We start from the raw sequence: 22,389 nt of genomic DNA on the forward strand, positions 1-22,389 counted from the left end.
CAGTGTTTGGTTTCCTAATCTGTAAAGTGAAGATAAAGGAGAATAGAAAAAAATAATAAGACTTACTATGCTATATACTATCAATACCTGTGATTGCCAACTAAGCTTCAACCTTATAGCATTTTAGGAAAAATACGATATAGTTGGCAATTAATATGGATTTCAAGTTTCCCTGAAAAAAAAGTAGGGGTGCTGGCAACATTGCATCTGTACCCCCATATGGTTACAATTAGGGAGAGCAGAATGTAATAGGCCCATCGCTGCGAATTGCCCTGGGATGTGCATCACTCCCATTGGCCCACTTGGCCCGTGGACATGGCAGTTGCCACCATGACTTTGAGATCCCAGAGCTTAGAAGTGTCATCTAGATTAATAATGATGATCATGTACAGACTTCAGAAGTGATTTACATCCACTTTTCTACTTTCCAAAGAACTTAGACATTTCCAAACCTCCATCCCAGATGCAGAATCTTGTACATTGCTTTAATTAAGTAATCAGCTCTATAAATTGCTTATTAACAACTAAAGCTGATGTATATAATATTTTAATGGTCAGTGTTTTGTCTTGGCAGAGCATTATGTTCTCAGGACTGTGCCACAAATTTTAGAACCTTGCTAATTTTCATGAGATAATGAATGAGAATTTCTAAAGACAGTTTTAGTCCAGCACTCAGAGCCCCATGTGCCCAGTAATATGATTAGGATGTTGGCCTGCTGAGGCCTGTTCTGGGGAGGATAAATGACTGACAGCTATAATTGATTGGCACTGGTAAGGATGCCAGGGGCATGACTTTGTCCAGGCAGGCTGGTTATCCCCTGCCAATGTCCACTTGAATATTGCTGGGAAGGCAGGAGATGAGCAATCACTGAAGACTTTTAATGATCTGTTGACAGAAATAAGAAATAGGATCATAGGACTGCTCAGCATAGCAAGTCAGCCAGGAGAGAGAAAAGAGAAAGAGTGAAACAGAGAGAAAAAAAAATACAGAAGAAACAGGAGGAGACAAAGAAGGAGAAAGAACAAGAAGAAAAGGAGAAGGAAAATAAGAATTGTAAGTATGTCACTAAGGATCCTCTAAGGTTTGATACTATAACAAAAGATTCGGTATCGCAATGGTTTAATGCAACAAAGGTTTATTTCCTGCTCACGGATACATCTCCATCACAGGTCAGCAGAGGTCTCCACTCCATGTTGTCTTCAATCTGGGACCCAGGCTGATGGAGTCTTCATCATCTGGAACAGGATTGTGGAAAGGAAAGAGAGGAGGGTGAATCATGCACTGAGTTTTAAACAACCGGAAGTGACAACTATCATTTCAACTGCCGGAAAAGAAAGTCATGTGTCGTGCCTGACACAGGAGAGGTCAAGTGCAACCTAACCTTACCACATGTCCAGGAGGAGGAGAAACAGCAGGATGTTCGTGAGCATCCCTAATATCTACCTCAGGATCCTGGTTTTGGAAGGGGCCTCTTAAGCTGTAAATAATAGAAAGTGAAACTCAAACTATCCAACCAAATATTGACTCACTAAACCAAAGTCAAATAGTAGGTCCAACTGTCTTCAGGCAAAGCTTAAGATAAAGAGTTATATCCTCTAAGAGTTGGTCTTTTTCCATCTTCCAGCTCTGTTCCCTTTCACTGGAACTTTATCTTCAGGTTTCATGTTCCCAAAGGTTCAAATTCAATGTGAAAACAAAGCCTCCCCTTCTTTTCAATTGGAATAAAAATCCTAGGCCTCAATCTTGCTGGGTTAAGTTGGGTTACGTGTGCATTCCTGAACCAATATCTATCTTCATGTGGTGGAATATCGGTCATGCCTAGATCATCTTCCTAGACCTGGACTCAGAATTGAATTAACTTCATTAGAAGTGTGTGAACCCCTGGATGGTTCAAGAGAAAATTCAGGATGCTAAAATGGAATCTGCATGCCCCAAACAAGACAAAACAAGCACCAACCAAGTAAAATAACACACATCTACTACAGGACAGAGATGCTACAATGCAGAGTTTTTCAAAATGCTTGTTTGTAGTGTGCTCAGGAGTTGCCAGTGAACACTGGAGCAGGGCCTCCAGTCTCATCTCTCTTTCTATTAGACCAGCTGTGCTTCCCTTGTCATATACATTGGGATTCAACATAAGATATTTAAGGAACAAGAAAAAAAAAAAAAAAAAAAACAGGGTCTTTTGCTTGCAAAAAAAAAAAAAGTCAAGGACATTAAAAATCACTGTTCTTTGATTCCAACTCATTTTACAAAAGATTGAGATTCAGAAGTTAGTAGACTTCTCCTCATATCTCCTTGACCAGAATTGTTCACATAGCCACCTAGCTGCAAGGAAGGAAAGGAAAGCAACAGCCTTATAAAGGAGAACAGAATTCTCACAACTGATGCAGATATGAATGGTTTATCCCCTAGGGCTGGGTGCACTATTACGCCCAAACAAAACTGGAGTCCTCTTAGGAAAAAAGAAGGAAGGAAACGGCTCTCAAATGCTTCAGCCATGGTCACATGAGTATGGACTTATTAAAAATTCCTTAAGGCCTAGATCAGGCTTATACTTCTGTTTATTTCTCCATTTCTGAAATTTGCCTGCAGTGATCACCTTTAACCCTCCCAATAATCCTCTGAGGATGCTGGCATTTAAGGTGTCCTCTTGGGATGGACTCCACATTATGACTGTCCCATTTTAGGGATGGAGAAATTGAAACTCAGAAATGAATTATGTATGTAAGGTCACACAACTTGTAAAGGTAGAAAGGGTGTTTTTAAACATGTTTATCCTTCATTTATACCTTTAGCACATAGAGGGGCAGAACACTGATTGAGGAGCTTTAAGCATACACCTTTGTACAGCCTATGAAGAAGCTGGACTGCAGGGAGAGGAGGACAGGGGAGAGACAGGTGTGCCCCACAGAAGAAACAGCGTGTGAAAAGGCCTAGAAGGGAGACAGACCTACACATGGCATTTCCCAGAGTGAGAGTGTCAAGTCTGATGGAACATCATACTAGAAGTCCTTGTATATATGCAGGTCCTCATATGAGAGCCACGAGGACCATCAAATACTTGAGGCAAATGACTTGTGGTGGTACACATGCAGTCTATCCTCAGTGTGGAAGATCAACTTCAGGGAGCAAGACTAGTGCTGGCCAGCCATGAGGAAGTTAAAGGATGACGCTGGATTATCATGGGAGAAGAGTAGCGAGTCAAACAAAGAAATGGAAGACATTGGACCAGTTGGATTTGAAAGCCACAGGTGATGGTTCAGAGAACTTGAAAAACTGACTCACTCTCTTTTTCTAGATGGTGGTGGCAGTAGCTAAGAGAGCCAGATAGAGGAGTTCATAGAGGAGAAAGCACCCAGGCAGCCTGACTGTGAACCACACTCTCCATCACATAAATGCTGGGTCCCTGTAATTATTCTACAGGCAAGAATGAGAACTCAGGACAGGGCTGGAGCATTCAGGGAGGAAATCCCCCTGATTGCAATGAGTGCATGGGATGTCAGCTTCTAGCGAGTTCTGTCCTCACCTTCTCATGCCCAAATGCCAGGGCAGCTGAGAGCTACCTTCCTAGGAGCAGCATGCGGGCTACTTCCCCACCTCCAGCCACTCTGAGTCTCAGCTTGCCCCCTGACCCGAGGTGAGACACTTGCATCTCAGGTTCACCTCAGAACTGATTTCAGGGGCTCCCTGCAGCTACTGGTAGAACAATAGCATGCGCTTGGTTACTTTCTCAACCTTAGAGCAGCACCTGGATGCCTCATGTCCATGACCCAGCAGCTAAAACCTTGTGTCTCACTTAGGAAGCTGCAAACCTAATGAGTTGAACATATAAGGAATTCATCATAAATGTGGGGCAGAAGAATAAATGCCCTCAGACAGCTAGGTTGAACAGTTTTGAAAAAGAAAACCAAAATGTGGGCTAGGGGTATAAGTGATAAAACACTTGCCTGGCACATACAAGACTCTGGCTTCCATCGCCAGCACTGATTAAAAACAAAGCAAAAAGCAAAGCCTACTACAAGTAGCCCTCTTGGAACAAACAACCTGGCACTGGCTTAAGATAAGTGGGCCGTGAGAGCTCAGAGCCAGATCTGAGTTTTCACAGGAACACACATGTGCACAGACAGCACAAAGCTCAAAGTGTGTGTGCTTTTTGAGATTATCTTCTCTTCCATCTTCCATAGGGGTGGGCACGCAGTGTGTGACCAGTGTATGCACCTGGCTGTGTAGGCGGTGCTAGAATGAGTGAGTTCCAAGGTGTTCTCCAGACATGCTTACACTCATCCTCAAGACCAGCTCAAAGACACAGAGAATATCAGCTTATTGTTGGGAACTGAAGTTCTGAGAGGCTGAGATGCTTGCCAAGGTCACACGGCTGCTGTGTGGCAGAGTTTGTGCACATCACTGCCTCATGCTCAGCAGCTGCCCCACGTGGAGAGAAAGCCACACTGGCTGGAGCCATGGGAGAGGCCTCTCCCTAAGTCTCTGCAGCACAGGTGGACATAGATAGTGGTGGAGGCATGGCAATCAGGCTGGGAAAAGGGCTCAGGAAGCCACTATTCAGCCAGTATGACCCCATCCCCATCAGGTGTTACCATGAGGAGACTTGAGGCCTATGTTTAGATAAGGAAGTGGCCCAGATGGTGAAGGGCTTTGAATGATAGAGGATTTGTGACTCAGTTTTTTGAAAGTATAGGTTTGATTTGTCCTCTTGTGTTGTACAATCTTTTATAGCCCCAGGGTTAGTTTCCTGGGTAGTAAGAGTACAGAGATGGAAAGATGGAGGCAGACCCTGCACACAGACCTATTAGGTCGACATGTTAGTCCAGGGCAAGCAGACCAGAGACTGGAGGGTAGGAAGTACGAGTGTGCCCTGTGGGGTAGGGTTTTGTGAGATGCCCACACTGGCATCCTCCCACTTGTCTCACCAAATTGAGGACCGTTGCTTCCTTGCAGGGTCAGAAAATAGTTCAAGCTTGGCAAGTAGCAGGTACCATGTTCTACTCCTGGTCGATCCGAGCCGCACATGACCAGGAAAACAGGTCACACTAAAAGCAGTGGAGAATGGCCAGTAACTCTGCGCTGGCTCCATCCAAGCAGGAAAAATGACAGCCAGACACCCCTAGGCTGTGGCCTTATGTTGGCACCAATTTAGGCAAGAAACTTTCCAGTATCTCAGTTTTTTCACTTGCTTCTACTGAATGTAAAATAACTGTTTAGATAGCACGTTAACTTTTGAACTCTGAGATTAGCAGATTTCAGCAAAAGAACTGGTGTTGGTAGCCTCAGCTATCATTTATTTAACCCTCACAGCAAAGATTTGGACCTTATGTCTCAGAAATGGCAGAATTTGAAACAAATTCAATTTCTTTCAATCGTCATTTGCTGCTGTTATGAAGATCACTTGTTATAAATAGAGACCTAGATGGACAGACAGTAAATTATAAAGACTAGATGTTTTATAGCCCCTGTTTGAAGTAGTGAATGTTATTTAAAAAAAAAAAAAAGACAGAAATAAAAGAAAAGAAAAAGAAAAACCAGTTCTCCCACCACAAGTCCCTGCTTGTATGACAGAAGTCCATGGTGTCACCTCTAGGAATTTTCCTTATTCAGCTCTTTCTGGAATGAGTGATTGATGTAATTAAAGTTATTGGTAAAGACTCAGTTACCAAGGGACAGATGAGTCAGCAGCAAGTTTAAGTAATGAAATAATGTTCCAAGGAATGATTCTTAAAATAAGCTTTTTTTTGGGTTCAACACATCTTAAACATTGTAGGTCAGCAAAAAGATGAGAAGTTGTTAAAAAAAAAAAAGGCAAAAACACACTATACAATTTCAGAAATTCTCAGATGAAGTCCGTTTCAATCTTATTAAATAATATTTATTGATTTATCATGGCGGGAACTCACATTTACTAAGAGTCCATTGTGTGCTTTCTGAAGGCTTTGTATACACAGTCTCATTTACCCTCTGAGATCCAACCTGTCATTATTGCTGTTTTAATATGAGGGCAAGAGAGGCAAAGGAGTTTGCCCAGGGCCGCGCAGCTGGCAATTACAGGCAAAGAAGGAACCAGGAAGGTGGCCTACTGGATCACCTACTCCAGGTCCTGAGCTGCTTTGCTCAGATTCCTTGGTGCTTAACCTGGATCACTAATATACCCGCTAATAACAGAAAGTGGCCGTCAGGATTTGAACCCACATTTATTAGTCTCTCATCCACTTTCTAAATTCATAGGCAAGTTCTCTAAGAAAGTACAAATATTTGTCTGAGAAGCCACTGGATTGTTTTCACTTCTCTTATCATTGTTGAATACACAGGATCAACCTTCGAGCTGCAAATTGGTGGTACAGAGATGACTGGGACAACTAGGGAATGGGAGGACATGGCATAGTCCATGCCACAGAGGACAATGGTTCAGACTAGAGCCACAGAAGGGAAGGAATGAAAAGAAATCCCTCAGAAGGACCCAGGAGACTCGAGGGCAAATGCATGTGTGGGAACAGAAGAAGTCAGGAGGTTTCTAAAGTGTCCCTCCACTAGGAGACCGAGCAAGGGATGGTAGCAGCTGATCTGAGGTTAGAGGAACTGAGGTGTGTGTGGAGGGATGTCTTCAGCTTGGGACGTTTTGAATTGCATGGGATCCTCCAGCAGCAGACACATCACAGGTAACTGGATGTGTAACTGGGAGTTAGAGTGAGAGCAGGGCCTGATGCAGCCTCAGAGAGGTACACCTGCCTGCAGGGCAGATAGGGAAGAAGCTACCTGGTTGCCTGTGCAGAAGTAAAGGCAAATTAGGATATATAAATAGTAACTCTTTTCGATTTCCTATTAACTTGTTTTGAAGTCCTGTAGTACTCCCACGATCTTGTTTTGACTGATTAGACTCTGTTCCATTCTATATGATAGTATCAAGTTTGAAGAAATAGGCAACTACTTTGAAGACAATAAGATTCACTAAGATGCCCATTCTGGTTTGACTATTGTCTTCTTTGGAAGTCCTGTAATGTTTACAGCGCCTAAGTTTTATTGGTCTTGTTCTCTACTGTTTTGTCCAACTTTATAATATCTAATAAGATAGACAATTCTTTTTAAGGAAGCAAGGGACAACGTTGATAACCATTGTTGATAAACTTGTACTCTGTTCTACACCATGTGCTACGTCTATCCTTGGTATTGACTGACAGCTTTGTTTTGCCATATTTGACTGTATTCTCCCCCCCCCCAAAGAAAGTAATAAGCACTAAGGAGTAATAAAATCCAAGATGTGTAAATTTTGTTGTAAAAAAGAGAGGGAAAAAAAAAAAAAAAAGAAAAGAAAAGGAGCTCTAACGGATATAACAGCAAGTGTGTTTGGGGGTGTTAAATAGCTGACTTTATCAATGTTTTTGGAACATTGAACACAGCTGTTTGCAGTCTCCCTGTTTGAATGTCCACCTTGTGTTCTTTGATACTGTGATTTGAGGAACTATTTTCAAGAAAATAGTGTGTAATCTACTAGCAGGTAATTTCTTACTGTTATGGTTTTTTGTTTTGTTTTGTTTTGTAGTTCTGTATTGCGTGTACCCTTACGCCGCTTTGGTTTGTTTTGTGTTTTTCTCTTTTTCCTCTTAAATAAAAAAAAAAAAAAAAAAAAAAAAAAAAAACAGAAGTAAAGGCAATGGTATTAATTTGAACAGCATTGCAACTGGGAACCGAACAACCCCCCAATTCTTAACATTAGACAGTTGCTGTGTGTTGCTAGGGTTGGCTGCAGGGATGAGAGGAGTAGGATAGGGAGCTCCCAATTAGCGTAGCTAAAGAAAGGGGACCTGGGGACCCCTGGGCAGAAACCTCTCTGATGGAGATGACATCCACCTGCCCAAGCCCAGAACCACCAACTCCCTGCCATGTCTAAACTTCACCCAGAGCTGGCGGCTCTAACCCCTCTTCTCCCTTGCAGAAGGAAACATGGGATTTATCCCCAAAGAGTAAGCACAGACAGGAAAAGGGAACCAAGGGTGGTCTAAAACTCCCATTTGAGTCCTGCCTCCCCAGAAGCACAATCTGAGATGAATATTTGAGGGAAGGGACTGATTAAAACAGCTCCTGGAGTAACCACAGTGTAGGGAGGTCAGTGTAGGGAAGAGAGGCAACTCTCCCTGGCTCTGTGTCACCAACCGTGTGATCATAAATTGCCTGATCTCTTCAATTTTCAACATCTGTATCTGCCAAAAGGGGTAGGTGTTTTTTCCCAAAATTTGGTAAGAATCCTAGTACATTGGTATGTACCTCTGTTCCCACCTATTTGAGAGCCTGAGTCAGGAGGATCACTTACGTGCATGAGCTGGAGACCAACTTGAACCATGTAGAGAGACCTCAATATCAAAGCAAACAAAATTCAGGAGAAAAAAAAAAAGGCCTGGAGGGTGTAGCTCAGTGGTAGAATACTTGCCCAGCATGCACAACACCATAGATCTGATCCTAGGACTACAAAACAAACACACATACATTGGGGGGTACATGAAATGATTCTAAGCTGGTATGAACAGATACACATATGAATAACCACGTCATTTTAAGGGCAGCTTGCAAAGCAAAAAGATCAGGCTGGGGGAGCAATCAGAGATGCTGAGAGCTACCATTTGCCTTCAGAGCCCAAATGGCCAAGAAGTTCATTGAATTAATTTTTTGTCTTTCAATCACAGGAGCAGTATAAGCACTCCTTTACAAATCAGTAAATGGTATCAAAATTTGAAATAAATTATTCTATAAATATTAGTTCCAATAATTAAAGGCTATGACAAAGATCTGGAGCCTGGGGCTGGGATGAGTAGGTTTTGAGGAGCAGAAAGAAAAGGCAAGGGCAGTGCCTTGAGTCCTGAATGCTGAATATCCTTCTCAGACTGCCCTCCTGCACGCACTGGGATCTATCAGGGTTTGCCAGGCTGAAAGGGAAAATTATAAAGAAAAATCTGGACAGAAAAACAACTTCACCAACCAAATAAACCAGGCCAGTGATTTTTCTGCCCCACTCTTTATAAGAGCGAAGAGGTGATATTTATTCCAAATGAACCCTTTCCCAAGTTGCCACTAATTTACTCTCTTATGCGATCCAAGAAAATTGGTCCTCTGTACCAGTGAATGTCTCTGCACATATGAGTACTTAGGAAAAAGGCCACCTATTACTACTAGGTTTAGATTTTGATACTGAGTACAAAGAGAGAATGAACAGAATAAACAAACAACAAAAATAAAAACAAACAAACTTGTGGTTTGGATCTTTAAAAAGTCTCAGAAACAACAATGTGGTGAATCTGATGTCAAATTATGTTAGCAAGGAGGGTGTCTGGAACATTCTGGAACAGTGAGGGTATTTGAAATCTGGGGCTCACAGATGTCTCACTCTGCTTGAAAGATGTTGAGATGCTGTTCCGAAGGGCCTCTGGGTTCCCCTGGGGACAAAGCCACTGATAGTTTACAGAAAAAAAAAAATTCTCCAAGCTGACAACCATATATATGAAATACAAAAAGTCAAGGAAAGAACTGAAAAAAGACACTCAAGCTGAGACTTCAAAAAAGGGGATTCAAAATAAAAGAACCATGGTCTAGGACTCTGTCCCCAACTCAAACCTGTGATAGAATTTGCTCTGTAAAATGATGGACAAAGGAACATTAATTTTTGCTTACATTGTGTGAGGTAATTGGGGGCGGGCAGAAGTCATTTCCGCTAGGAAAAATGAGCAAATCCTTTCAGAAAGCAATTATGTAGGGGAGAAAACACTCTCTGGCAGGGACGAGTCCCAGTGCCTCTTGTTGTTGAGTCTCGGAGCGAGATGGCACATCCCAAGCATTTCCCCATCTGTACTTCACACACGGAGTCCTGAGGAGGCAGCTATCCTCCAGCAGCGTTTGAGGAGGGCTAAGATGTTTCCCAGCCTAGCCTAAAAATATCTCCCTTGACAGCCTGTCACAATGTCTGAGATTCCACCATTATAAATTCATTCCTCTCTGTTAAGGCATTTTGTTTCTAGGAGTTCTCTGTTAAAATACAGATATCTGGGAGAACTTTGCATAGACGAAGCAGGAGAAAACTCAGGCTCAGGAGTCAGGAGACCTGGGTTTGGAATTCAGTTCTGTCCATGAATTCAGTGCGGCAGACTTGAGCAAGTCATTTTCACTGCCCAAACCTCAGTTTCCCCACTAGGGAAAAAGGACAGAAATAAAAAGGGAAGACATAGCCAGAGAAGGCTGAGATTGGTGGTTCCAGGAGAGAGGCTCTGTTCACTTCAAAATTTTCTCTGGATCTGTGCTTCTCACCCTGGATATTGGGTACATATTTTGCCACTGGCTACCCATAAGCCTGGTGTATATGTCCATGCGAGCAGATATTGTGGACCATACGGTTTAGGGGTGAGGCCAAATCCTATTTTACCTCTTCCTCCCTGAACGAAAAAAATTCATACCCCGAAGTGGGCAAAGGGTGATAGCTGTGCAAGCCTCTAACCCTAGCACTTAGGAGGCTCAGGCAGTAGGGTCATTTAGGCCAGCCTGGACTACACAACAGAGTTCAAGACCACTCTAAACTACAAACCAAGACTGTATTAAGAAAAAGAAAAAGAAACAAAATTCTCTGCTGCTCCCGTGTTTGACATCTCAACAAATGGCATTCCTACTCTCCCAGGTGCTCAGGCCTGAATCCTTGGAGGAATCCAGGGGTTTCCCCCTTTTCTCATGCCCCCATGGCTAACTCAGCAGCAAAGCCTGTTGCATATACCTGCAAAATACACTCCAAGGGCTACTGCCCTGGCCCAAGACAGAGTCACCTCTCCCTGGATCCTCCATCAGCCTCCTAACTGGCTCCTGATTCCACTCTTGGTTTACCAGAATCTTAGCTCCTTACACCAAGCCATCCCTTTAAGACATCAGTTAGATCCTACCACTCCTTTAGAATCTTCCCCACTTCTCTTTCTCTCTCTTTTCATAAATCCCAAAGACCTCACCAGCACCTACAAGACTGCATGCAGCCTGCCTTTGCTTTGCCTTGTCTCTTCCACCCCCAGCTTTTCCACTGTTGCTCAGATCTGCTCACAACTCAGGGACTTTTGCTGTTCCTTTTACCTAGAACTTGCCTCCTCCAAATGTCTGCATAGCCCATTCCCTAACTTCTTCAGATCTCTGCTCAAATGTTACTTCCTTAGAGTATGTTCCTTATCCAATTTAATTTTTTAAAAGACCCTCATCACCCAGACAATGTAATAAGTAATTAACACACTCATTTGTTTTCCTTTTGCCTTCTAAAATATAGGCTCAAGAATGGAATTGAGATTTGTTTTATTCATACTGTATCAAACCATGACCAGTGCATCTGTCATATAATAGGTGCTCAATTAACATTAGTCAGAAGAAGGAAGCATGAAGTTTTTTAAGTGGAGCTTCACTAAAAAGCAGCTCAGTGTAAGTGTTCCACCGGAGCAGACAGTGCTTAGGTCTTTCTTGCCCTGTTCCAGCAAGGCAAGATGATTTTTCAGAGGCACAGGCATGGCCCACGGCTGGGAGATCTGGGAAGGGAAGGGTGAGGGGTATAAGGTAGGCAAGGAAACTGTTACAACCAGAGAAAACAATCCCAAGCTGAACTTACAAGTCCACATGCTGCAGGTTCTTGACTGAGAATGGCAGAAATCTTGACAGATTCCAAAAGACAGGAGTCTGCAGACAAAAGGTTGAGTAAGAGCCGGAGGGGTCTGACCTATGCCTAGCCTGAAAAATTAGATTCTGCTATTAAAGGAGCCACAAGGCAGCTCCAATAAGTTCCCCAAAATTGAGCCTTATGTAGGTAACACGCCCATACACACCTGCCTTCCTAGGCTTCTCCAACTTTCCTGTCAATTTTTTAGGAGTGATGCCTTAGCTAGGAGAAATGAGGCACACTAAGGTAGACCGAGGCAGATTCTGTTTTCCACCCTCTACCTTTAGCTCACACCTGGGCAAGTGTCTCCTGAGAACTTGGATAGCATGACTTTCATAACTCCTTTAAGGATACCTATGTGCTATAATTCACACAAAACCTAGGTAATACCCACCCTCTCCAAAGAGGAGGACACCAAGGCTCACATAGGTTACAGGACCTGTCAAAGGACACAAAGCTAGTAGATGGCAGAGGCAGGGCTGACCTGCCCAAGGCCCAGTCACCTACCCTGTGAACTAAAATGTCTTTGGACTACAGTCCCTGTTCACATTTCCAGACTGCCTCAGGCTCCCAAATCACATTGGAGTCCCAAAGGCCTCCAGTTATCCAAAGGAACTGCAGCCTGCCTGGGTCTGAGCAGTCTGCCCACAGCGGGCAATGGTGCAGGCACTTGAATCCCTGCTGGAATTTCCTCTTGAATCTGTGGACAGGGACCACCAGCCAGAAGCAGTCACGGTTGAGACAGGTAAGTTCCCAGGGCCGGGAAGTTGGGGAAACTTTAGTAGTGGCTGACCCTAGAGGCTGTACCCCAGTTGTGTTGAGTGAGCTACAAGGCCTCGGATGCTCAGAACTCTTGTTTGATGTGCAGTGGCCAATAAATTCATTAATCATCATTTTATGCTTCATCGAACCCCCTCCAAGCCCCTCCATGGGAGTTTCACAAATTAGCCCCTGAAAAGACAGTAATTTCAGTTTAGCGAGGTAAGTGCTTTCTGATGGGCTCTGTGCACAGAGCTCTCCTGACAAGCCAATTCATCAGCTCCTGGGGATGGGGGCTCCATGGGACCTCCTGCCCAGCCCTGCCTCACAGGACTCAGCTGGCCCCAGTCTCATCACGTCCAGTTCTCCTAGCCCTGCCCCTTATAACCTGTCTGCCCAAGACAGCCTTGTCCTACACTCATCCTCCGCTGCCTGTCTCATCGGGCCTCTTCTTTGCTCACACTGACCTCCTCTCCAGCCCTTTCGAGCAGCGAAGAGACTTCTCAGGAAATTTGAAGACCAAAAATTGGAAAACAAACTCCAGGCGCAGGAGGATGCACTGGCGTTGAGGCTCTGAACTCGTTTGCCCCAACCTCCTCCCCCGAAGAACCAGGAGGCAATCCCCTCTCCTAATATCTAGTTTGTCTGGGTTCTGCTACTCTTAAAATTATTTAAGTGTCCTGTGTATTTGGAGGAAGAGAGATTAATCCACGGAGTCAGACTGATTCTGGGAGAAACCCTAGTCTCCAAAGAGGGCCATTTACGTTCTGAAAAGGGTCCTCCTTGCAACGCTTCCACTGGACTCTGAAAGGTGGGAAAGTGTGCTTGGTCTTTTGGGGGCCCACGGTCTTTCTTCCTGAAAATGTTTCCTGGGATGAAAAGGCCTCGCCTGGGGAAGAAGATAGTATTTTTTTTTTTTTGATAGAATGGGCCCCCGTGGTGTTACCAAGACTGGTGTATTATGCAAGACAGAGACTGGCCAAACTGGAGAATACTGGAGCGAGCATTGGGGCCTTGTACACACTATGCCACCACCGAGCCTCCTCACTATCCCAGCCTTGCCGCTGAGAAGGTCCCGCAGGAACCCCACCCGGAGTGCAAAGCCAAAGCAAAGCAGATAGACAACGAGTCGCTGAATCGCAGCCTACGCGGAGCGGAGCCGCGGGCCAGTGCGCCACTGCGGAGCTGAAGCGCTGAGCGACGCTCGGCTCCTTCATTAGCTTCCCCTCCACGCGGCGCTGCACGCCTCGGAAAATAAGTTAGCAAACGGGGAGCCGTTTATCTCTTTTATCTTGGGGCCTGATCCAATTAAATAAGTGCACATTTACATTTGCATCCATCAGGCGGGAGCGCTGAGAGCCTGGGGTTTGCTCCGAGCAAATAAAAGCAGATTTCACTGGGAAAGTGGCGTCTGGGCGCGCTGGGCACGTTCGGGCGCTGGAAATCAGTGCAGCCCATCAGGCGGCCGTGGGGGACCCAAGATTGGGGATGTTGGCCGCCAAGACGACGGGTGGGGGGAACCCCGTGGCTTCAAGAGGCGGGCCAGTGCTGGGGCTCCAGTTAAAGTTGAAGCCATGCCCCTGAGGCGCTATCTTGTTAGGCCGAAGTCTGGTCCTGCTTAGTGCCCGGGGCCCAAGCCGCATTTGTCAGCAAAACGAAAAGAAGACCAGATCTGGCCTGGTCGTAAAGAGAGATCCACAGGGTGAGTTTAGGGATGGTCCCCAAGCTTTGGGTAGTTTGAGGGAAGAGCAGATCATACGGTCCGAATAAGGCGAGATTTGTCTCTTGTTTGGTGACTGAGTGGAAGGGATATGCTCCGCCAGTATCTCTGCACGCGAGTGAATAGAGTTCACACGTCCCGTTAGCACTTCAGAGGGTAGGCGGACTCCAGCGGTTCTGTGCTTAACCAAGCCAACCTCATTAAACGTGCTTTCCAAACAGGAGGGTTCTAAGCAATGGGAGGGTAGTTCTGTTTGATTTGTTTTCCCTTTTAAAAATAATGTCCACCCTCAAAGCCAAAAGCTATTAAGACCAAAACGGTCTCGGGGGCGCGGTGGCGTGGTAGCCCCTTCGGGACATAACACACCGCAAATTAAACAGGCAGCGCGCAGCCCGGAATGAGACCTTGGCTGGGGCAGCAGAGGCGGAAGTGCGTGCACCTGGGGCCAAGCGCGAGTTTCCCCCTCCCTGCGCCGCTGGGGCTGTGCTCCATTAAAGACCCCTCCAGGGCTTCAGTCACCCACATATTTCTCAGTTGCCTGCTACCTGGTTATTTAAACAATGCAGAAGCCGTGGCGGCAATCCACAGGGTTAAAGCTTTTTAAATCAAAGACCCTGCTCCCCAAATCCTCAATGCTAACTAGGTCCCGAAAACCAGGCCTGAAGCGACTTGGGGTGGTGAAGCAGTTTAAATCTGAGAGTTAAAACTCTGCTGCGGTGGGTGGGGACCTGGTCTGGTTTTGCCTAACTCGCCCCTCCCGGAGAACACTACGGCTCTGGGGGACCAGTAGGCGGCGCCTTTCCTGCAACTGCTTCGTTGTCCTCCTCTGGCTCCCTCTGGAGAACGCAGTCACATTCCTTTCGCTTTAGGCACTTTGCGATGCGCTGTTCTGTGCCTTCAACCCAGTTGGCAGGTACTTGTGGGGGACAGGTAGGCTGGGGGACCGGTCTGGTGCCGAAACTGCACGCACGAATCTTCCCCTCAACCTTCCAGGTCCCAAGAACTGCGTGTTCATTCTTCCTAAATAGCCCTGAGGAGTTTGCAAATGAAGAGGCTTCCCAGCAGGCTCCGCACTCCGAGTTGGGGAACGACATTTTGGACCCCAGCACTCGAAGCTAGGGAGCAGGAAAGTGAAGGACCCCTTCCGCAGTCTCAACGGGACGGGGTGGGGGTGCGCCCTCGGGAATTTTCTGAACCCTTCTCTCCTCACTCCCAAAACTCAGGAACTGATTGGGCCGCCACAGACAGGCTAGAGGAGTGACTACCTGGACAGACCTAACACGGTGACTTCACTACCCTTGATAGTAGGGATTGATGCAGCTCCTCCAAGTTCCAAGGTTCCAGCCAAGGTGCTCCTTGGGGTCTGAAGTGACCCAGCCCGAAGCAGGTGGCCAACGCCCGCGCAACCCCAGCAAAGCAATATCTTAAGCTCTGCCTCTGGAAACCTCTGCGCCCCGCTCCATACCTTCCAACACACTCTGACCCCAGCACACGCAGGAAGGCCCCCACTGTCCCGCACTTCTAAGATCCATCCCTCCTAGATGGCTCTTGAGGCAACACCACAGAGGTTCATTTCGGTAGGGACGTGGGACTCCAGAGACACGCAACTGCATATTTCCTAAGTGTCCGCGGACTAGATTTGCCTGGCAAGCCACCTCCAAACTGGTCACCAGAAAAACCGCAGGCCACTCAAACCCAGCTCCTCAAACAAAAAGAATCCCAAACTTAATTGGGGGCTTGTAATCAATAAAGAAGTATGCAAAGAAAACCATGGACACTTGCAGAGGCCAGTCTCCGGAGGGATGCGAGTAGGGGACAGGGACTCAGGCACCAGTGAGGGAGCCCTGTGAGACTGCACCGTTCCTTGTTGGAGGAGAAAGGCTGAGTGCCTCCCGATGCAAGATCCGTTCCCAGGCAGCCCCGCGGGCATTCGGCTCGCTGCTCCGCCGAGCTTCGGCAGTGGGACCTGGGAAGCCCGGCCTGGATATTTGCATATTGTCGGGAACACACAGAGGCCTGTAATTTTCTTTTTAAAAAACTGTTCGGCCGGGTTGAGGGACAGTGCTTCCAAAACCCCGCCGAGTTGATGTCGTTCTTAAACTCTGTTAGAGAGGGGGACTAGCCTATTCTTCCGACTTTTTTGGAGGCGAAGATGATTCTTGGAGCCGCAGATTCAACAGGGGGGTAAGAGCTGATTGTGATCCAGGCTGAGGGGGAGGGGGTTTGGAGGAGGTTGCGGCGCTGGAGGGGGGAGGGCAAGTCATCTCTGGAATTCAATTGTTTAAAAAATCATTTATAATTAAAGGGACAAAATAAAATACGATCGTCTCATGCATATTTAATCATTCACACTTCCAGCTTTAAAACCACTTTCCCTGAGTGAATTTTCTAACTTAAACCATGAAGTTGATCACTGTTCACTAAAACATCTTCACAATGCAGCTTTCGAACTTTAAAGTCGAATAAACGAAAGGAACCTCGCTGTAGACTTTTTAAAATAGCAGAAGCAACAACTCCAGTGAAACTTTGAGGTGTGTCTAAAGCAGAGTAATCCTGAGAACAAATGCAAATATGTGCATTTTGATTTAGCCTAATTAAACCAGTGTTATGTGCAAACACATTCTGTCTCCACACTCAGGCTTGAGCTTAATCGAGCAAATTAATTCCCTTTGCTGGGGTATGTTTCTGTTGTAACACACTCCACCCCATCCTAGCCCGATTCCTGAAAATTTCCCACGAAGAAACACCAGCGGCGGCTCCCTAATCCGTTGCAAAATGGAGACATGGGCACTGCCACCAAACCCCAGCCAACAAGGGTGGCTGGCCTTGGTCTCAGGGTGGTGTCTTTTGTTTTAGGATTGAGATGTATCCTGAATTTGCATTTTGAAGGAAACATGCAGGATTAAGAGAAGAATAAAAATCTTTTAAAAATATTTCTATAGTTTTTTAGACTCTTGAATCTGAGATGGGGAAAGTGTTAAAGCGACGACAAGCCTCATCGAGTTCACCAGAGTTGGCCTCCTTATCTAGGCAAATGGCCTCGAGCTTTTGAAGACCACTTGTCCACAAAGAAGTTCTAGGGGGAGGGGTCTAGGGATCCCTTCGGGGGCTCCCCGCACTTCTCCGAGTCTCCGTGGTAGCTCCCTCCTCCCGCTGCCTCCCATTCTCTGGTCTCCGGGAAGTGCAAGCTCGAAATTCAGGACAAGTGTGACACCTACCTGTGAAAGGGGGGAACCGTCCCCTCACTGGAGGCTGCTCAGGCATCTACAGGGCCTCCCGCCACCCGGGCGGTCTTGGATGGATCGTTCACTAATTTAATCAAATCCAAAGAAGAGATCAATGCCCAATTTTGAAGGGGTAGAGAAGACAGTGACTTGGGAAAGGCTTCCCCTTGGCATCCCCTAACGCTCCCCGCCTGCATCAGCCAGCAGCACCTTTGAAATAGTAATAAGGGCTAAATCCGGCATAAAATCGAACTCATTAGCAAAGTTCACCAGCTGATTGCTTTGCATAAAACACGACACTGATTGGAAGTAATTAGGTTAAGCGATGGCACTTGAGTAGTGCGTGTCTCTAGCTTGCTTTGCCATCTTTTCTCCCTTCTGGGCACAGGCTTGGGTCTTTCTTCTCCTTTCTCCAGGGTCCAATGTCCCCCCAAGTGGCCCTCATCAGTGATCCAAATCCGAATTCCCAGGCAGGGCTGGGTTCCCTGGGGCTTCTAGCCTAATTATGGTTTTCCCCTGGCACAGTGAGAGTTGATGGAACCTTTCATTCCCCACCTCAAAAAAAGTTGCATTTGCACCTTTTGACCAAGGCAATGGACAGTTTATTGAAGCTTCTAAAAAGTAATAAGTGGCTCTGATTATGTTAAAATCTCTTTTAATTAAATATTTTGCATTTTACAAAGGCGGCTGCAGTTTCCTTTACTTTTTAAATCTAAGAGTATAACCTGTTTCCTTTCTGCAATAATACTTTATAGTTCATACCCCCCCAAAAATCAATAGGTGTAAAAAATTAAATTAAACTTGTATTTTTAAACTATGAAACAGTTTTGAGGGAAACACAAATGTATATATTTATATTACAAAAAAATTAAATGCCTGTACAGGTGTCTTGATTTCATAATTTACTTCAAAGATATTGAATTATCAATTTAAATACAAAAATGCTACATTAAATATACAGAATAAGATTTAATACAAATCTTTTTTTTTAGTTTTTTTTTCTTTTCGGTTGGTTAAGACATTTTTTGTGTGGAGATGTTTACATTTTTATGTCATCCATCTCCATAAACTATAAACTTTTGAATAGTAAGGGTCGTTTATTATTTTTCTCTCTGTCTTTCTCTGTCTCTGTCTGTCTGTCTCTCTCTCTCTCTCGATGATGGAAAAATAACTGCCAAGGCCATGTTTTTAATAAATTACAAAGTCCGGGACCGGCGCAGCCCGCGTTAAATGTCGGACATACCTTTCTTCAATTCATAGGGAGAGTCTTTGCAGAGGTCTAGCTGAGACTGGCTCCGCAACATTTTCGGGTCTTTAGCCAAAGCGTCCGCTCGATTCAACACGGTCTGGTTTAATCCATTGAAATGAGAGCCAGGACCCGTAGTGGGGCCTGGCCCGGGCCCCGGGTGGCCATGAAGGTGTCCGAAGGATCCATAGTTCGTGTAGCCGGGATAGAAGGGTGCAGTGTAGTAGAGGGGCCGGGACAGCACCGTCCCGCCTGGGAAAGGACACTGCGCCGAGGGCGAGCGCGAAGGCGCCGGGGCGGGCGACGCGCGACTCCCTCCCAGCGCTTGCCCCGCTACAGGGCCGGGGCACGGCGGGCACGGCGATCCCTCGCTCCCGCCGCCCCCGTCCTTGACTTTGTCCGAGGATGTGGCGATCTCGGCCAGAGACCACAGTTTGGGCTTGGCGAGCACCGCCGGCGGCGGAGGCGGTGGCGGCGAGTGGATGACCGAGGGCCCGCCGGGACCGGGGGGCAGCTCTCCCGCAGAGGGGTGCGGGCCGGGTGGCGGCGCACCCGCGGGATAGTGAGGGGCCGGGTCCTCCGTGAGCCGCGCCGCCGCAGGCCCGACCGGGGAGGGCACCCCGGCTCGAGGGGGCCCGGGCAGCGGGTCTTGGCGGCCCTCCGAAGGCGGCTCCTTAAAATCGGAGTCGCTGAGGCTGCCTTCAGTCTCCTTGCCGGCGGGAGTGGGAGGCCCCTGCAGCCTTTCACAGCCCGAAGCCGCCTTCTGCTCTGCTCCGCCTGTGGGCAAAACCCAGGCTGTCAGGGGCGCAGAGGCCAAGCGGTGGGGCCCAGGTTCCCGCCTGCCCCGGAGGCAGGGTCCCTCGCCCCAACCTCTGGGCCCCGCGCGCGCCCCCTCCAGGCCCCCTTTTCTTTTCTTTTTTAACTTCAGCTCAACACACCCTCTCCCTGCATCCACCAACCTGCTTCAGTGCCCTCGGGGTCGCTCTTATCCTCAGGCTTCTGGGGCTCATCCTCGTCATTCTTTTCCAGGTCAATGTTCTCCTCTTCCTCCTCATCCTCGCTGCGGTTCCGCGGCGTCCACGTCATCTTGTTCTCCTTCTTGAGGCGCCGGCGCGCATTGGCGAACCAGGTAGACACCTGGGTGAGGGTCATCTTGGTGATGATGGCCAGCATGATCTTTTCGCCCTTGGTGGGGTAGGGGTTTTTGCGGTGCTCGTTGAGCCAAGCCTTGAGCGTGGCCGTAGCATCCCTGGTGGCGTTCTTCCGATATGCGGGGTCCCCATACGGGTATGAGCCCAGAGGCGCTGCATATGGGTGGTACCCCAAGGAGCCCGCCATGCCGGGTGTGTGGTCATAGGGAGAGCCCTGCAGAGGACAGGTAGAGAGAAGGTGAGCGTGGACACTGGTCTCCACTGTCACCTGTACACCGGAAGCTCCACTTGCCCTGTGCCCTAGGGTCTGCGCGCGCGGGGGGGGGTGAACCCCAGGTTCCAGCTTCCCTTGCAGAAGGGTTGACCGATCCGGACCCAAGAGCAACCCCTCCCCTTTATCAGAAGGCAGTGGGGACCCCAATTCCAGCGCATTGTCCTTCGGGAACCCTTGAAACTATCACAAGCTGGACACCATCCTAGAGGCCCCCATCTGCCCGGATCCCGGACGTGGGTGCCCTTTGGGCAGATCTGGCCTCTCTCAGTGGTGAGGCCCTGCCCTCTGTCCAGCTAGAGGCCTGGGCGGCAGAGCGCGTATGTTGGGCGCAAGGGGGTAGAACAAGGAAAATCAAAGCTCGCCATTCTTTTATTTTAATCTGCCAAGAAATGCAAACGAAAAGCTGAACCTTACGCAGCGCGCCCACCCTTCAAAAATGCTATCCCAAACCGAAGCCACAGCGCTTTTCCAGAAATTGCACCCGGCCGAAAAAAAATCCCGGATGCATCGCAGCTCTGTCGATTTTTTTAGAAATTTAATACCTCCAAATCGGATTGCGAAGATAGGATTACGGATTTGCAACATTTTGCAGGATTAATTAAAGGCGAGGCCAAACACATTTACATAGATTTAGCACACTTCTGTTCCGATTTCGAGTCTGTTTCTTTTTGAACTTTGCCAAAATGGTAAAACCAAAAATAAATAAATAATGCAAGGAAGCCCTGAGTTTAAGTTTGAACTAAACACTGCTCTTTAATTGCAAGGACCTCTCTCCTTAAAATCCCTCCTGCCAGCTCAGCGATCGCAGAGGCACCTCTTTCCGTGCAACTCCAGAACCCGAGGCCCGGGCAACGCCGAAATAGACCGTCGGCCAAGTTTCCTTGGGCCTCGAGGTTTGGTTGGGATAAGGGGTCGACGAGTGGCGCCTAGGCCCGGGTCCCTCGCAGCACCCGCCCGCTCTCTTGGCCCGGATGACCCTCACCGCCGCAGATCCAGCCTACTCACCACGTACGAGGAGAAGGCTGCGGCGGCGGCTGCCGCGGGGTCGGCGCCGTACTGGAGGTGCGAGTTGTAGCCCGGCGAAGGCGCCGTGAAGGCGGTGGAGCCGGCGTAGGGGGAGAACGCAGAGCCGGAGGACGAGCGGCCAAGCTCATCCGTGCGGGGCCCCGAGATGACGCTGGTGCTGTACGCCGGGCACGAGTAGAGCGCCAGCGAGGCGGACGGCTGATACAAGTAGCCCTGCGGGTAGGACATGGCCACACACGGGCATGGGGCGCGCCGCGCCGCGGCCGCCAACGAGCCGGGCGGCGCCCTACGAGGGCGAGCGGGCGGGCACCTGGACTCTGGCTGCCCCGGACCGCCGCTCTTCGAGCCCGGACTCCCGGGCTTCGGCCCGCGGCGCCTCCTCGCTGGCTTCCCGCGCGCCTCCGGCTGCGACTGCCGCGCCCGCTCCTCTGCGCGCCTCGCTGGCTCGAGCTTGGCTTTTCCCCCTCCCCTCCCTGGCTGCTTTCTCTTTGCACCGGGGGGCTCTGCTTTTGGCTTCGCAAAGGTCCTGCCAAGATGCTAAGTTGGAAATTGAGGATTCTGACGCCTTGTGCGCGCCCGAAGCTCCTCCTTCCCGGGGTGTAGTCGGTGGGAGGACTGGCAGGAGCCTCTGCGCGGTCGCAGCCAACCCGGCCGCCAGGCGCGCCTCACCCTCTCCCTCTTCCTTCCCGGCTCCCTCTCCCGCTCGCTGGCGCTTCCCCTCGCCCCTCCCTAGCGCCCGCCTCTCCTCCGCCGTCCCCCTCACCCCCCTCTGCCCTACCACCCGCTTCTCCCCTCCCTGGTCTAGCTCTTTCTCTCTCTCTCCTTTTCAGACTCTAGAGCGCCGGCCCCAGGATGACAATCACATCCCAGGCGCGCCGATCTCTTCCAACTTTCCTTCCCTGCTAACTCCGGGCGGAGCGGCAGTCTGGACTCGCTGTGAGCCCCGATAGCGGGCCGGGCCACTCCGAAGCACAAAGGGAAAAAGAGACCGCAAACCGTGCTTGGGTGGACGCTCTGCGCTCCTATTGCCACAGCTAATCGCACACTTAGCGGATTCCTTTCTCCAAAAGGCTGAGCTGGGAGATGGCTAGTCACCCACTGCTCCTACGGCTTCTCCTTCAAGTTACGGGTCCCCAGGGCGAGCTGGAGATCCAAATTTAAGGTCCCCAGGAGGGCTAACGAATGCCCGTGCCCAAGGCCCAGGGAGTCTGGGACCACGGTCCCTCCCTCCACGCTGCAGCAGCAGGTGGGCGAGAGCCAGGCCTGGGGCGTCAGCAAGTCTCGAGCTGGGCTTTTCTTTCCCGAACTCCGTCCGAC

At 48.4% G+C, this 22,389-nt stretch overlaps 1 protein-coding gene across 3 annotated transcripts; it reads right to left on the reverse strand.

Annotated features, from left to right (window-relative positions):
* Window positions 1-1,119: 1,119 nt before the first annotated feature.
* Irx5 (iroquois homeobox 5) lies at window positions 1,120-21,779 on the reverse strand. 3 transcript variants are annotated; one of them, XM_063247087.1, is made up of 5 exons: window positions 21,052-21,779; window positions 19,581-19,986; window positions 18,619-19,398; window positions 11,625-11,692; window positions 1,120-1,236 (listed from the first exon to the last, which is right to left on the reverse strand). In XM_063247087.1, exons 1-5 carry the CDS (start codon window positions 21,298-21,300, stop codon window positions 1,201-1,203), a joined length of 1,539 nt encoding a protein of 512 aa, XP_063103157.1. In that variant the 5' UTR covers window positions 21,301-21,779; the 3' UTR covers window positions 1,120-1,200. The 3 variants fall into 3 exon arrangements, 2 of the variants coding, with proteins under 2 accessions (XP_063103157.1, XP_063103158.1); XR_010046918.1 differs by lacking the exon at window positions 11,625-11,692 and having other exon boundaries at window positions 17,370-19,398; window positions 21,052-21,717; XM_063247088.1 differs by lacking the exon at window positions 11,625-11,692.
* Window positions 21,780-22,389: the final 610 nt, after the last annotated feature.

Source organism: Cavia porcellus, unplaced genomic scaffold (assembly GCF_034190915.1).
Source record: "Cavia porcellus strain 051 isolate PalLab524CR breed Dunkin Hartley unplaced genomic scaffold, mCavPor4.1 scaffold_4, whole genome shotgun sequence".
Classification (NCBI taxonomy): domain Eukaryota; kingdom Metazoa; phylum Chordata; class Mammalia; order Rodentia; family Caviidae; genus Cavia; species Cavia porcellus.